The following is a 14,017-nucleotide window of genomic DNA, read 5'->3' as shown; positions in this document are numbered from 1 at the left end:
CGACTTCCTGTCTCAGTGATGTCGACTTCCAGTCTCAGTCTCACAGGTCTGATATGATTATGATATATATGATATATATGTGAACTTCCTGTCTCTGCCTGACAGATCTCATCTACGTCCTCTGGCTCTTCTGTGTCGTGGCAGCGTGGAACTGGAACGTGTGGTTGATCCCCATCCGCTGGGCGTTCCCCTACCAAACTTCCGAGAACCTCCACCTGTGGTTGCTGATGGACTACACCTGTGACCTCATCTACATCGCCGACATCCTCGTCTTCCAGCCCCGACTGCAGTTTGTCCGCGGGGGAGACATCGTGGTCAGTGGAACCAACGAACACATAAACTTCTGTCTTCTGTCTTTTGATCTGAACTTCTTTCACCTGAAACGTTTTATTTCAGTGTGATAAAAAGGACATGAGAGAAAACTACATGACCACTGAGAGATTCAAGGTGAGATGCACATCAAATACTTTAATGTTGGTTTGAGACCCTTTAGCCGTCATGTGATGACGCACAATACAAATATAATATACATGATATAAACATAAGCATCTCAGATCTCCTGCTGTGTTCCACTTTGATTGCTTGTTATTGATTAAACATTACAACTATAATCCATCTCTCTGCAGATGGATGTCATCAGTCTGTTTCCCTTGGAGATCCTCTACTGTTTCACGGGCGTCAACTCGCTGCTGAGGTTCCCTCGTCTGCTGAAGGTTGGCTGGTTTATGTTCATGCAGATGTTCATGCAGATGTTCATACAGTTGTTCATGCAGATGTTCATACAGTTGTTCATGCAGATGTTCATTCAGATGTACATACAGTTGTTCATGCAGATGTTCGTACAGATGTTCATACAGATGTTCATACAGTTGTTCATGCAGATGTTCGTACAGTTGTTCATACAGATGTTCATACAGATGTTCATACAGATGTTCATGCAGATGTTCGTACAGATGTTCGTACAGTTGTTCTACAGATGTTCATGCAGATGTTCATACAGATGTTCGTACAGATGTTCGTACAGATGTTCGTACAGATGTTCATACAGATGTTCATGCAGATGTTCATACAGTTGTTCTACAGATGTTCGTACAGTTGTTCATGCAGATGTTCGTACAGTTGTTCATACAGATGTTCATACAGATGTTCATACAGATGTTCATACAGATGTTCATACAGATGTTCATGCAGATGTTCGTACATATGTTCGTACAGTTGTTCATGCAGATGTTCATACAGATGTTCGTACAGTTGTTCATACAGATGTTCATACAGATGTTCATACAGTTGTTCATGCAGATGTTCATACAGATGTTCGTACAGTTGTTCATGCAGATGTTCGTACAGATGTTCATACAGTTGTTCATGCAGATGTTCGTACAGATGTTCGTACAGATGTTCGTACAGATGTTCATACAGATGTTCATGCAGATGTTCGTACAGATGTTCGTACAGTTGTTCATGCAGATGTTCGTACAGATGTTCATACAGTTGTTCATGCAGATGTTCGTACAGATGTTCATACAGATGTTCGTACAGATGTTCGTACAGTTGTTCATGCAGATGTTCATACAGATGTTCATACAGATGTTCATGCAGATGTTCATGCAGATGTTCATGCAGATGTTCGTACAGATGTTCGTACAGATGTTCATGCAGATGTTCATACAGATGTTCATGCAGATGTTCATGCAGATGTTCATGCAGATGTTCATGCAGATGTTCGTGCAGATGTTCATGCAGATGTTCATGCAGATGTTCAATGAGTGAAGATACTCAGCTGAGTCTCGTCTCTCCTCTGGCAGTACATGGCTTTCTTTGAGTTCAACGACAGAATGGAGGCTGTGATGAAGAAGGCATACATCTACAGGTGATGAGAGGTTTACCTCCAAGAACCACCAGGGGTGCTGTTTCTCTTGTGTCTTTTCATTATTCATGAGTCTTGATATCACAACCTTCAGTATATTGGGTCTGGTTATAAATAACAACCAAAACAGATACATTTCCTGAAAGAATTGTTTATCACATCAGTGGGTCGATAAAACCAGGATGAAGTTGAACTAACTGGTGATATTCAGTCTCATCTGGGATTGTGTCCTTCTGTTGTCTGTTTGAACAAGTAAAATGCTTTAGAGGCCTTCCTGCAGTGCCTCATAAACAGGTCAAACAATTACAAATATTAATATTGAATTCATTAAATAATAATAAAAATGAATATTACAGATTATTGGTATTATCTACATATTATTGTCACAGACATGAGGCTAAAAAGAAAAATAATCAATCTAGGGCAACCTCGAGCACACCCGGTAGATCGAATTTGTCCTTGAGGAGCCTCACATGTAATTATGTTGGTGAATTATGTTTGTGTGGAATTTCATCTTCATGTGTGTGTGTGTGTGTCAGGGTGATCCGGACCTCCACCTACCTGCTGTACTCTCTGCACATCAATGCTTGTCTCTTCTACTGGGGATCAGACTATGAAGGACTGGGGTCTACCAAGTGGGTCTACAACGGGAAAGGCAACGCGTAAGAACCGCCGGTCACTTTCTTGACCAGTTTCTGAAGCTTCTGCTTCACACCACTCTGTTAAACACACAAGGATGTTTTTAAAATGAGCAGGAAGTCAGACCATTGGAGGACAGGAGAACAGTGAGGCTGAAGAATGCTGAGGGTTCATGACTACAAGGTTGAACCGATACGATCCTGTAGTCGCAGATGGCAGCAGTGTGGCGATAAAAGCAGTGAAGAAGAAGTCTGCCATCTTCTTTATGTTCATTAAGAAGGATGTTTGTTGGCGGTCAAAGACTTCCAAGAACACTCCACCAGGAGCTTTAATGAGTTAAACGGTGAAGGGGAAGTGTGCATTGAGTTAAGACACGAGTTCGACATGAAAATGAGCCCAAAGTTTGGTGATGAGTTTGAAACTCCTCACATTAATTGGCCTGAGAACTTAATCTCAGAGCTGCATGATGAAGCTTAAACAAGGCTGAAGACATGATTTTTAACTGTTAGTGGATATCCCATTGTGTTTTTCCTCCAGTTATATTCGCTGTTACTATTTTGCCGTGAAGACGTTGATCACCATCGGAGGACTCCCGGACCCCACCACCGTCTTTGAGATCTGCTTCCAGCTCATCAATTACTTTGTTGGTGTCTTTGCCTTCTCCATCATGATCGGTCAGGTCAGTTGTTTATTATATGGATCATGACGACGTTACAAAGCGATGACAGTCAAACAAAGAATCCAAAGTGAATGAGATGAAGGTGGGTGTCTTTGGTCCTCCTTAACCTGATTGTTTGGTCCTAGATGAGAGACGTGGTAGGAGCCGCGACCGCCGGGGAGAACTACTACCGAGCCTGCATGGACAGCACCGTCAAGTACATGAACTCCTACAACATCCCCGGAGAGGTCCAGAACCGCATTAAGACCTGGTACGACTATACCTGGAAGAGCCAGGGCATGCTGGGTAAGAGGTGTTCTCAGTTTGTATCCCAGTAGAAGCTCTTTTTCTTGTAACAACACAAGCAGCAGATAAAACCGGGACAAACAATGAGGTTTAAACCTCATTCTAGGGCTCGTAAACACAGAAGCAATTCAAAATGCAAAGAAATGCCGGAGAAGACAAGAATATAAATATAGTAGAATGAGGTTTAAAATAAATAAGAGACAATAGAAATGGACGAAACATGATGACAGCTTGAGTACAAAGATAACGAAAAAATATTTTTTAAATATTATGTGAAGGTAGTACAACCATATAAAAAAGGCCATCATTTGAGTAAATGTACAGACAAAAGTACAAATATTACTAATGTACAGGTAATCAGTACTTTAATGTTGCATCTTGTTGAGTAGCTTACTTTCTTTTGCTTAGTAATTAAAATATCAACATATTTTATAAGATGTAAAATCTCCATTTGCAAAGTAACCAATAACTGCAGCTGTCAAAAAAATGTCCCATTACTTTTAAATACTCAAGTAGCCTGAAAGTGCTTGAGTGCTGCAGTACATGTATCATCATGGTTATATCTCCAGAAGTAAACTTTGTCCCTGAATGTCTCGTTTAGGAACACTCAAAGTGATGTTCTCTTTGCAGATGAACAGGAGCTGCTGATGCAGCTTCCCGCTAAGATGAGGCTGGACATGGCCGTGGACGTCAACTACACCATTGTCAGCAAGGTCGCCTTGTTTCAGGTAGAGATGAGATTAAATGAGATGAGATCAAATAACATGAGATGAGATCAAATAAAATGAGATGAGGTTAAATCAGATGAGATTAAATGAGATGAGATGAGATCAAATAAAATGAGATGAGATTAAATGAGATGAGATGAGAACAAATAAAATGGGATTAAATAAAATAAGACCAGACCAGATCAAATAAGATCAGATCAAATAAGATGAGATAAGATTAAATAAGATGGAGATAAAAGATGAGATACGATGAGCAGGTTTAATTTGGAAACTGAATGAGATACAATGAGATGAGGTACAATGAAATGAGAAGATGAGATAGAATGAGATGAGAAGATGAGATACAATGAGATGAGATACAGTGAGATGAGAAGATGAGATACAATGAGATGAGATACAGTGAGATGAGAAGATGAGATACAATGAGATGAGATACAGTGAGATGAGAAGATGACATACAATGAGATGAGAAGATGAGATACAATGAGATGAGATACAGTGAGATGAGAAGATGACATACAATGAGATGAGAAGATGAGATACAATGAGATGAGATACAGTGAGATGAGAAGATGAGATACAATGAGATGAGATACAGTGAGATGAGAAGATGAGATACAGTGAGATGAGAAGATGAGATACAGTAAGATGAGATGATGAGATACAATGAGATGAGATACAGTGAGATGAGAAGATGAGATACAGTGAGATGAGATGATGAGATACAATGAGATGAGATACAGTGAGATGAGAAGATGAGATACAATGAGATGAGAAGATGAGATACAATGAGATGAGATACAGTGAGATGAGAAGATGAGATACAGTGAGATGAGATGATGAGATACAATGAGATGAGATACAGTGAGATGAGAAGATGAGATACAATGAGATGAGATACAGTGAGATGAGAAGATGAGATACAGTGAGATGAGATACAGTGAGATGAGAAGATGAGATACAGTGAGATGAGAAGATGAGATACAGTGAGATGAGATGATGAGATACAATGAGATGAGAAAATGAGATACAATGAGATGAGATACAGTGAGATGAGAAGATGAGATACAATGAGATGAGATACAATGAGATGAGAAGATGAGGTACAATGAGATGAGATACAATGAGATGAGAAGATGAGATACAATAAGATGAGATACAGTGAGATGAAATGATGAGATACAGTGAGATGAGAAGATGAGATACAATGAGATGAGATACAGTGAGATGAGAAGATGAGATACAATGAGATGAGATACAGTGAGATAAGAAGATGAGATACAATGAGATGAGATACAATGAGATGAGAAGATGAGATACAATGAGATGAGATACAGTGAGATGAGAAGATGAGATACAGTGAGATGAGATACAGTGAGATGAGAAGATGAGATACAGTGAGATGAGATACAATGAGATGAGAAGATGAGATACAATGAGATGAGATACAGTGAGATGAGAAGATGAGATACAGTGAGATGAGATACAATGAGATGAGAAGATGAGATACAATGAGATGAGATGATGAGATACAGTGAGATGAGAAGATGAGATACAATGAGATGAGATACAGTGAGATAAGAAGATGAGATACAATGAGATGAGGTAAGATAATCCTTCCACAGGGGTGTGGAAACAACTTCATGTGAAACTCTCACTGAACGTCTCAGGGCTGCGACAGACAGATGGTGTTCGACCTGCTGACAAGGCTCAAGTCTGTGGTCTACCTGCCCGGAGACTTCGTCTGTAAGAAGGTGTGTGGGGTGGGGGGGCAGCAGCCGTTCCCTTTTATTGTTCTTCTGTTCTGTTCCAATGTGTGTGGACTTGCGTGTGTTTGTGTGTGTGTGTGTGTGTGTGTGTGTGTGTGTGTGTGTGTGTGTGTGTGTGCGTGTGTGTGTGTGTGTTGCAGGGGGAGATCGGCAGGGAGATGTACATCATTAAACAGGGGGAGGTTCAGGTGGTGGGCGGTCCAGACCTGCAGACGGTGTTTGTCACCATTAGATCCGGCTCTGTGTTCGGAGAGATCAGGTCAGAACTGCTTCCTTTCATTTAATAACTCAAAAAGACTGAAAGCTTCATCCCTACTGGACCACATAAGCAGGACCGCAATGCACAGCGATGTAAGCTGGACCACTTTAGAGGTCAGCAATGTAAGCTGGACCACTTTAAAGGTCAGTGATGTAAGCGCGACCACTTTAGAGTCCTGACTCAGGAACTGGCCTGATGATTGGGAACCTGGGGCTGAGGATCAGGGGTCCAAAACCAAACCCACGAAGCAAAACATAAACGGACGCATACAGAGAGAAACTTTCATTTAAGTTTCAGGGTTTCTTTGTTTCTCTTTTTTCTTGTATGTGTAAGTTACATATTGGAAAAAACTCAGAATAGAATAGAAAAGTTATTTATCATTTCAATTTAATAATGTTATTGCTTCTACTACCCACAATGCCACTCCTCTTCTGATAGATGTCTAGTAGACTGTGGTCCTCAACAGGCACTGACTCGAAGCAGCAGAACATTTACTATGTTTAGCATTGAAAATGTTTCTGCCAAGAGGAAAAAAGAGCCTTTTGTGATTTAATTGGACTCTGAAATCTGAGTGAGTTGTGACCCCTCTCTCTTTTCATCGATTGGTCAGTTTGCTGGCAGGAGGCGGGGGCAACCGACGGACTGCCAACGTAAAGGCGCACGGTTTCGCCAACCTCTTCATCCTGGATAAGAAGGACCTGGCAGAGATCTTGGTGCACTACCCAGAGTCTCAGAAACTCCTCCGCAAGAAAGCCAAGTAAGATAAAGTCCTGCACCCAAGGTGCTGCCTGGCTTATGGGTCATCAAACACAGTACATATATCCAGGGAGATAGGGAGTCAGCTGACCTCTGTTCAATCAGTGAGTTTTACTTTCTTCTTAGAGAGCACTCCTTTTCCAAGTTGAAAGGGTTGAATAATGAACTGAAAACCAAGAAACTGTCTCAATTATATGTAAAATGAATGACTGACTTAAGATAAGAAAGAAAGGAAAGCATGCGTCTGTGTGTGTAACAGGCTCTATGAGCATGACTTGTTCTCTACCGTCGTTATGATAATTAAAGTTTGAAATGTGACTGATGTCGAAGGTTGGGAAAAAGATGACCAGGACGGCAAAGTTAAAATCAAAACAAGTGGATTTATTCAAGTGCGGTAGAACAAAAGTCCGGTGACAACAAAGTATTTAACGTGCAGCACGGGTCTGAGTTAAGTCAGCTCAAGGCATCTTTCGGTAACAGACTGATTTTCCAAGGGAAACTTTTAGCATTATATAGTCTTTAAGAGCAAGCGTGATTGGCTGAAAATTAGAAGGAGGAGTCTCTTGGTTTAGACTTTGGACTCCTCTGGTTGGAGCACAGGGTGGTCCCACCCTCACGGCTCACGATCCCGCCTCCAGCATTTGTCTAATCAGTGTGTTGTTCGATGACCAGGATGCAGTTCTTTTCAATCCGTCTCAACTTTAGCCGAGTTTCTGAGTCAGCTTCAGTCACGTCACGTAACAGTTCTTATCTGAGTCATAGTTTGTTCAGTACTTGTTCACTGCTTGTTTTCCTCTTATGTGGGCTTTGATAAGGAATGGAAGCCTTATGCAGAATGGATGCCTGGGTACAATGTTAGTATTTTATTTTATTAACACTGAGATGGAAGATGGATGGATGGAACTCGACAAGGTCTGGTTAGAGGACCAAAGGAAGCATATATAAGGTAAATAAAATTGGACCAAGCACAGAACCTTGTGGAACTCCGTGATTAACGTTAGTGGTCATTGAGGCTTCATCGTTTACAAATACAAATTGAGATCGATCTGATAAATAGGATTTAAACCAACTTAGTGCGGTACCTGAAATGCCAATCGACTGATCCAGTCTCTGTAATAGGATGTCATGATCAATGGTGTCGAACGCAGCACTAAGGTCTAATAATACCAGTACAGAGATGAGTCCTTTATCAGCACTAAGGTCTAACAAGACCAGTACAGAGATTACATTACATTACATGTCATTTAGCTGACGCTTTTATCCAAAGCGATTTACAATAAGTGCATTAAACCATGAGTCCAAACTCAGAACAACAAGAATCTGTTATGGTTTGTCTCTGACCCCAAGCGCACGACAACAGGAAGGTTTTAGTTTTAGCCAAACACACAGCGTAGTTTATTAGAACACAAGTCACTACGAAAAAGAAACACAAAAAACTCAAAGTGTCCCCTTAATCCAAGAGTGATTGAACATCAAACCTGACAAACCAAAAACTCCTCTTCTCCAGGGGAAGTGAAAAAAAGGTAATCCACTTGATGGTCGAACAGAAAATAATCCATACAAAAAACCCAAGAAAATACTCCATACAAAAACTCAGTAAAGACCCGAGGAGGAAAGTCCACGGACATCATGGCACAAACTCGCAACGTCAGCACAGACTGTCCTGATCTTTATCCCCCGAATACAACGAGCTGACGAGCTGCAGCTGTGGGATGAGCTGAGTGGCTTCAGGTGTGAGTTGGAGCGCCCCTGGCTTGTCCCCGCCTCCAAGCCCGTAGCTCCCTGGCAGCGCTCTGAGGTACCGGGTGTCACTGTGTGAACGGGCTGAGGAGGGAGTACGGCTGGCTGAGTCCTGACAATACCCCCCCCCCCCCCCCCCCCACCCCACCCTCTACGGGAGCCACCTGGCGACTTGCCAGGCTTATCGGGATGGGCCTGATAAAAGTCAGTCAACATTCTCGGGTCCATAATGAGCTGGCGGGACACCCAGCTTCGTTCCTCTGGACCATAGCCCACCCAGACCACCAGAAACTGGTACCCACGTCCTCGTCGGCGAACATCCAAACATTCCACTGAGGGTGCCCATCCACAATCTTAGGGGAGGTGGAACTGGGGCAGGAGGCATCAGGGGACTGTGGGAGACAAGGTTTAATTCGCGACACATGGAACACTGGATGGATCCTCATGGAGGTTGGAAGTCTCAGCCTCACCGCTGCAGGACTGAGCACCCTTGTGATCTCAAAGGGTCCAACGAACCAGGGATCCAGCTTCTTGGCGGTCGACTGCAGGGGAAGATCCTTGGAGGACAGCTAAACCTTCTGCCCCAGTTGGTATGCGGGAGCTGGGTTCCGGCGACGGTTGGCTCCCCGGCTGCCACGTTCAGCCGCTCAGAGTAAGGCGGCTCTGGTGACCTCCCAGATGCGACGACACCTGTTCAGATGACTCTGCACGGAGGAGAACTGCCCCCATCCTTCTTTTTCACGAAGAAGAAGCCCGCTGCCACCGGGGAGGACGACGGCCGAATGAGCCCTGCTGCCACTGACTCCGAGATGTAAGAAGCCTTCTCCGGAATAGACAGGCTGTACAGCCGACTGCTGGGAAGGGAAGCCCCAGGGCGGAGGTCAATTGCACAGTCGTACGGCCTATGTGGAGGGAGCGACTGAGCCTGGGTCTTGCTGAAAACCTCTCCCAGAACGTGGTAGGAATAGAGGAAATGTCCGGGGGAGGGGCACTTGGGATTGGTCGGGGTGACGGGCTGGGGGCTGCCTTTAGACACTGGGCGTGACAGGAGGAACTCCACTCCAGGATCGTCCCAGAGGACCAGGCAATGTGTGGCTCATGCTCTACAAACCAGGGGTACCCTAGGATCACAGGCGCCAGTGGGGACTTGATCAGGTAGAACTGGCGGTTCTCCACATGGTTTCCCGCCACGGTGAGGGAGATGGGACGGGTGCACTGGGTGATGCGGGCCAGATGGCGGTTGTCCAGTGCAAAGGCCTCTACGGGCTCCTCCAGTGCTTCTAGTGGGATGTTAGCCTGGGCAGCGAACTCCGAGTCCAGGAAACACTCATCCGCCCCAGAATCGAGGAGGGCCCCCACTGTAATCTGCTGATCCGCCCAGGCCAGGGTGACGCTAATCCGCCGGCTCGGTGGTGCAGGACTACGGGAACAGGAAAGGTGACTCACTAGGATCTCCCGAGGTCCTGGTGAGCCTAATCTTTTAGCCAGGTGGGGCAGCCGCTGATGCGATGTCCCTTCTGGCCACAGTAGAGACACAGGCCTGCCATGAATCGGGCCTCCCGTTCGGCTGGGCTAAGGCGCGTGCGTCCCAGCTGCATGGGTTCCTCGCAAGTCGTCGTCTGTGATGAGGGCAGGACGGGAATAGGGGGAGTAGGTTGAGCTAAGGCGAGGGTCCTCTCCTGTGTGCTGGGTCTGTGGGGGGTGGAAAGGGATCCCCGGAGGACTCGCTCCTGCCTCCTCTCACAGAGGCGTCCATCGATGTGGATGGCGAGGTTGATGAGGTCATCGAGGGAAGAGCACTCCTCCCGTGTGGCTAGCTGGTCTCTCACCGCCTCGCTGAGCCCCCTCCGGAAGGTGACCCGAAGTGCCGGATCGTTCCACCCGCTCTCCGCAGGAGCCAACCTGAACTCCACCGAGTAGTCCGCCACTCTGCCACCACCCTGTTGGATACTGCTCAACTGGACACCGGGGTCCTGACCACTGGCTGGATGGTGGAACACCTTACGTAGCTCTGCCACAAACTCCCTATAGGAGAGACAGAAGCCGGCACCCATGACAACATGGAGGGAGAGGAAAACACACAACACTGACACGTAACAAGCACTAAGGTGTAACCAAACAAGTACAGAGATGAGTCCTTTATCAGCACTAAGGTCGAACAAGACCAGTACAGAGATGAGTCCTTTATCTGATGCAATTAGGAGGTCATTAGTAATGTTCACCAGTGCTGTCTCTGTGCTGTGGTGTTTTCTAAATCCTGACTCCTCAAATAAACTATTATGATGTAGAAAGTCACACAACTGATTCGCGACTACTTTCTCAAGGATCTTAGAGAGGAAGGGAAGGTTAGAGATCGGTCTGTAGTTAGCCAACACCTCTGGATTAAGAGTGGGCTTTTTCAGGAGAGGTTTAATTACAGCTACTTTGAAGGAATGTGGTACATGGCCTGTTAGCAAAGACACATTAATAATATCCAGCAGAGAGGTGCCAATTAAAGGTAACACGTCTTTAAGCAGCCTCGTTGGGATGGGGTCTATGAGACAGGTAGACGGTTTAGAAGTAGAAACCGTTGAAGACAATTGGTCTAGGTTAATGGGAGAAAAGCTATCCAAATATACACCAGGGCATACAGCCGTTTCCAAGGCCACTCCTCTTGATGACAGATCGGCAGTAGTTGAGGGCAAGAGATCATCAATCTTGCCTCTAATAGTTCAAATCTTTTCATTGAAGAAGTTCATGAAGTCATTACTACTGAGGTCTATAGGAATACACGGCTCCACAGAGCTACTACTACTACTACTATTACTAGTACTGAGGTCTATAGGAACACACAGCTCCACAGAGCTGCTACTACTAATACTACTACTACTTGTCTCCTTTTGTCTCCGACATCTCCTTCCGTCTCAGTCTTTTCCTTCCTCCTACCTTTTCTGTTGTCTCCTTCCATCTCAGTCGTCTCCTTCTGTCGCCGTCGTCTCCTTTCGTCTCTGTCGTCTCCTTCCGTCTCAGTAATCTCCTTCCGTCTCAATCGTCTCCTTGCGTCTCCTTCTGTCGCCTCCTTCCTTTCGTCTCCTTGCTTCGTCTCCTTCGGTCTACTCCTCTGTTTCCTTCCGTCTCCTTTCGTCTCCTTTCGTCTCAGTCGTCTCCTTTCGTCTCCTTTCGTCTCAGTCGTCTCCTTTCGTCTCAGCCGTCTCTGTCGTCTCCTTCAGTCTCAGTTGCCTCCTTTTGTCTCAGTCGTCTCCTTTCATCTCCTTTCGTCTCCTTTTGTCTCTGTCGTCTCCTTCCGTCTCAGTCGTCTCCTTCTGTCGCCGTCGTCTCCTTTCGTCTCTGTCGTCTCCTTCCGTCTCAATCGTCTCCTAGCGTCTCCTTCTGTTGCCTCCTTCCTTTCGTCTCCTTGCTTCATCTCCTTCCGTCTGCTCCTCCGTCTCCTTCCGTTTCCTTTCGTCTCCTTTCGTCTCAGTTGTCTCCTTTCGTCTCAGCGTCTGTCATCTCTTTCCGTCTCAGTCGTATCCTTCCGTCTCAATCGTCTCCTTGCGTCGCCTTCTGTCGCCTCCTTCCTTTCGTCTCCTTGCTTCGTCTCCTTCCGTCTGCTCCTCTGTCTCCTTCTGTCTCCTTTCATCTCCTTGCGTCTCCTTCCGTCTCCTACTGTCTCTGTCGTCTCCTTCAGTCTCCTGTCGTCTCCTTTCGTCTCCTTTCGTCTCCTTTCGTCTCCTTTCATCTCCTTTCGTCTCATTCATCTCATTCGTCTCCTTCCGACGGATCTCGGGTCAGATTACGGTGCTGCAGCAGACTGGATGAACGTGCTGTATGAGACCTACGTGGTCAGCACCCCTGTCTTTCTGTTCAGACGTCCTCATTGTGTCTCTGTGTTTGTGCAGGACGATGTTGACGAAGGACACAAAGCCAGACGAGAAGGCCGGAGCTAAAGAGGCGATGCAGGTTATTCCGCCGAGACCGGACACACCTGTAATGTTCAAGGCGGCCTTGAAAGTGTCCCAGCAGGTGGGAATAGAAGGGACCTTCACCAAACTGAGGAAGACCTACCAACAAGCTGAGACCACAGCAGAGGTGAGACACTGTCTCAGGACAGACAGAGGTGAGACACACTGTCTCAGGATCAGGACAGACAGAGGTGAGACACACTGTCTCAGGATCAGGACAGACAGAGGTGAGACATACTGTCTCAGGCAATGTAGAGACAGAGAGTGATGTCTCAGGAAAATGACAGACGCTGCTAGAAAGACAAACATGGACATCTTTCTGTTTCATTGTTTTTCTGACTTTGTAAATTTGGTCTCAAAACAATAACTTTGTGTTTTAAGAAATAAATGTCCACTTTTATTGATCCCAGTGGGTAACTTCTGCTCTGCATTGACCCATCCTTAGTTATTAAGCAGCAGTGGGCTGCAGTGAAGCGCCCGGGGAGCAACTGGCGGTTCAGTGTCTTACTCGAGGACACTTCTCAGTTTGTTTTTAGAGAAAATATCATGAAGACCACCAATTCCCTTTTTGCCAATAGAAGGAAAGGAACTAAGGGAAGTAAGCAAGGACACATTCAGCTCTTGTCATGTTGACCTCCCTCATTCTTGTCCTCCTGCCCAGGCTCCTCCCCTCGTCTATCGAGTCCCCCCCCCCTCTCCGATGCACCACCGTTCTCCGGTTCCTCTCGTGGCTGTTCAGGACCACGACGACGCTGTGTCGGAGTCCACCGACAGCGCGGTGGTCATCAGGATGATGGCGAAACCGCGAGGAGAGGAGCTGCTCACTGTGGTGGAGAAGGAGTGAGTCATTCTCACGGGACTCTTCTGCTTCCCAGAATGTATTTCAACCTCAGAGACGAGATGAGGGTTTCCGGTGGAGAGACAACAAACCCCAGTGCATTCTGGTCTCTGTCCTCTTGAAGAAGCACACCCGTCTAACGTTCTGAAGCATCTTCTTCTGGTGGTGCTTCTCGTTCCATTGCCTACATCACCTTCTTCTTCTTATCCTTCTCCTACTTCTCCTTCTCCTCCTGCTTCTTCTTCATCATCTTTTTCTTCTCCTTCTTCTCCTCCTCTACCTTCTCTTCCTCCTCCTCCTTCTTCTTCTTCATCTTTTTTTCTTCTTCTTCATCTTTTTCTTCTTCTTCTTCTTGTTTATGTTTTTCTACTCCTTCTTCTCCTCCTTCTTCTTCTTCATCTTTTTCTTCTTCTCCTCCTCCTCCACCTTCTCCTCCTCTACCTTCTCTTCCTCCTTCTTCTTCATCTTTTTCTTCTTCTCCTCCTCCTCCTTCTTTTCTTCTTCTTCATCTTCTTG

At 45.5% G+C, this 14,017-nt stretch overlaps 1 protein-coding gene across 1 annotated transcript in view; it reads left to right on the top strand.

Moving 5' to 3' along the window:
- The window catches only part of cngb1a (cyclic nucleotide gated channel subunit beta 1a), a 44,790-nt gene extending 31,283 nt beyond the window's left edge, over positions 1-13,507 (top strand). The window contains exons 20-32 of the mRNA XM_034529828.1: positions 106-314; positions 397-447; positions 627-713; positions 1,806-1,870; positions 2,407-2,529; positions 3,044-3,185; positions 3,311-3,470; positions 4,101-4,198; positions 5,869-5,952; positions 6,108-6,226; positions 6,837-6,983; positions 12,601-12,818; positions 13,347-13,507. Of these exons, the coding sequence (XP_034385719.1) occupies positions 106-314; positions 397-447; positions 627-713; positions 1,806-1,870; positions 2,407-2,529; positions 3,044-3,185; positions 3,311-3,470; positions 4,101-4,198; positions 5,869-5,952; positions 6,108-6,226; positions 6,837-6,983; positions 12,601-12,818; positions 13,347-13,507 (1,664 nt within the window). The remainder of the gene's footprint in view (positions 1-105; positions 315-396; positions 448-626; positions 714-1,805; positions 1,871-2,406; positions 2,530-3,043; positions 3,186-3,310; positions 3,471-4,100; positions 4,199-5,868; positions 5,953-6,107; positions 6,227-6,836; positions 6,984-12,600; positions 12,819-13,346) is intronic.
- The last annotated feature ends 510 nt before the right edge of the window (positions 13,508-14,017 follow it).

Source organism: Cyclopterus lumpus, chromosome 3, assembly GCF_009769545.1.
Source record: "Cyclopterus lumpus isolate fCycLum1 chromosome 3, fCycLum1.pri, whole genome shotgun sequence".
NCBI lineage: Eukaryota > Metazoa > Chordata > Actinopteri > Perciformes > Cyclopteridae > Cyclopterus > Cyclopterus lumpus.
The sequence above is the reverse complement of the archived record's forward strand: the minus strand, read 5'-3'. Positions and strand labels throughout refer to the sequence as shown.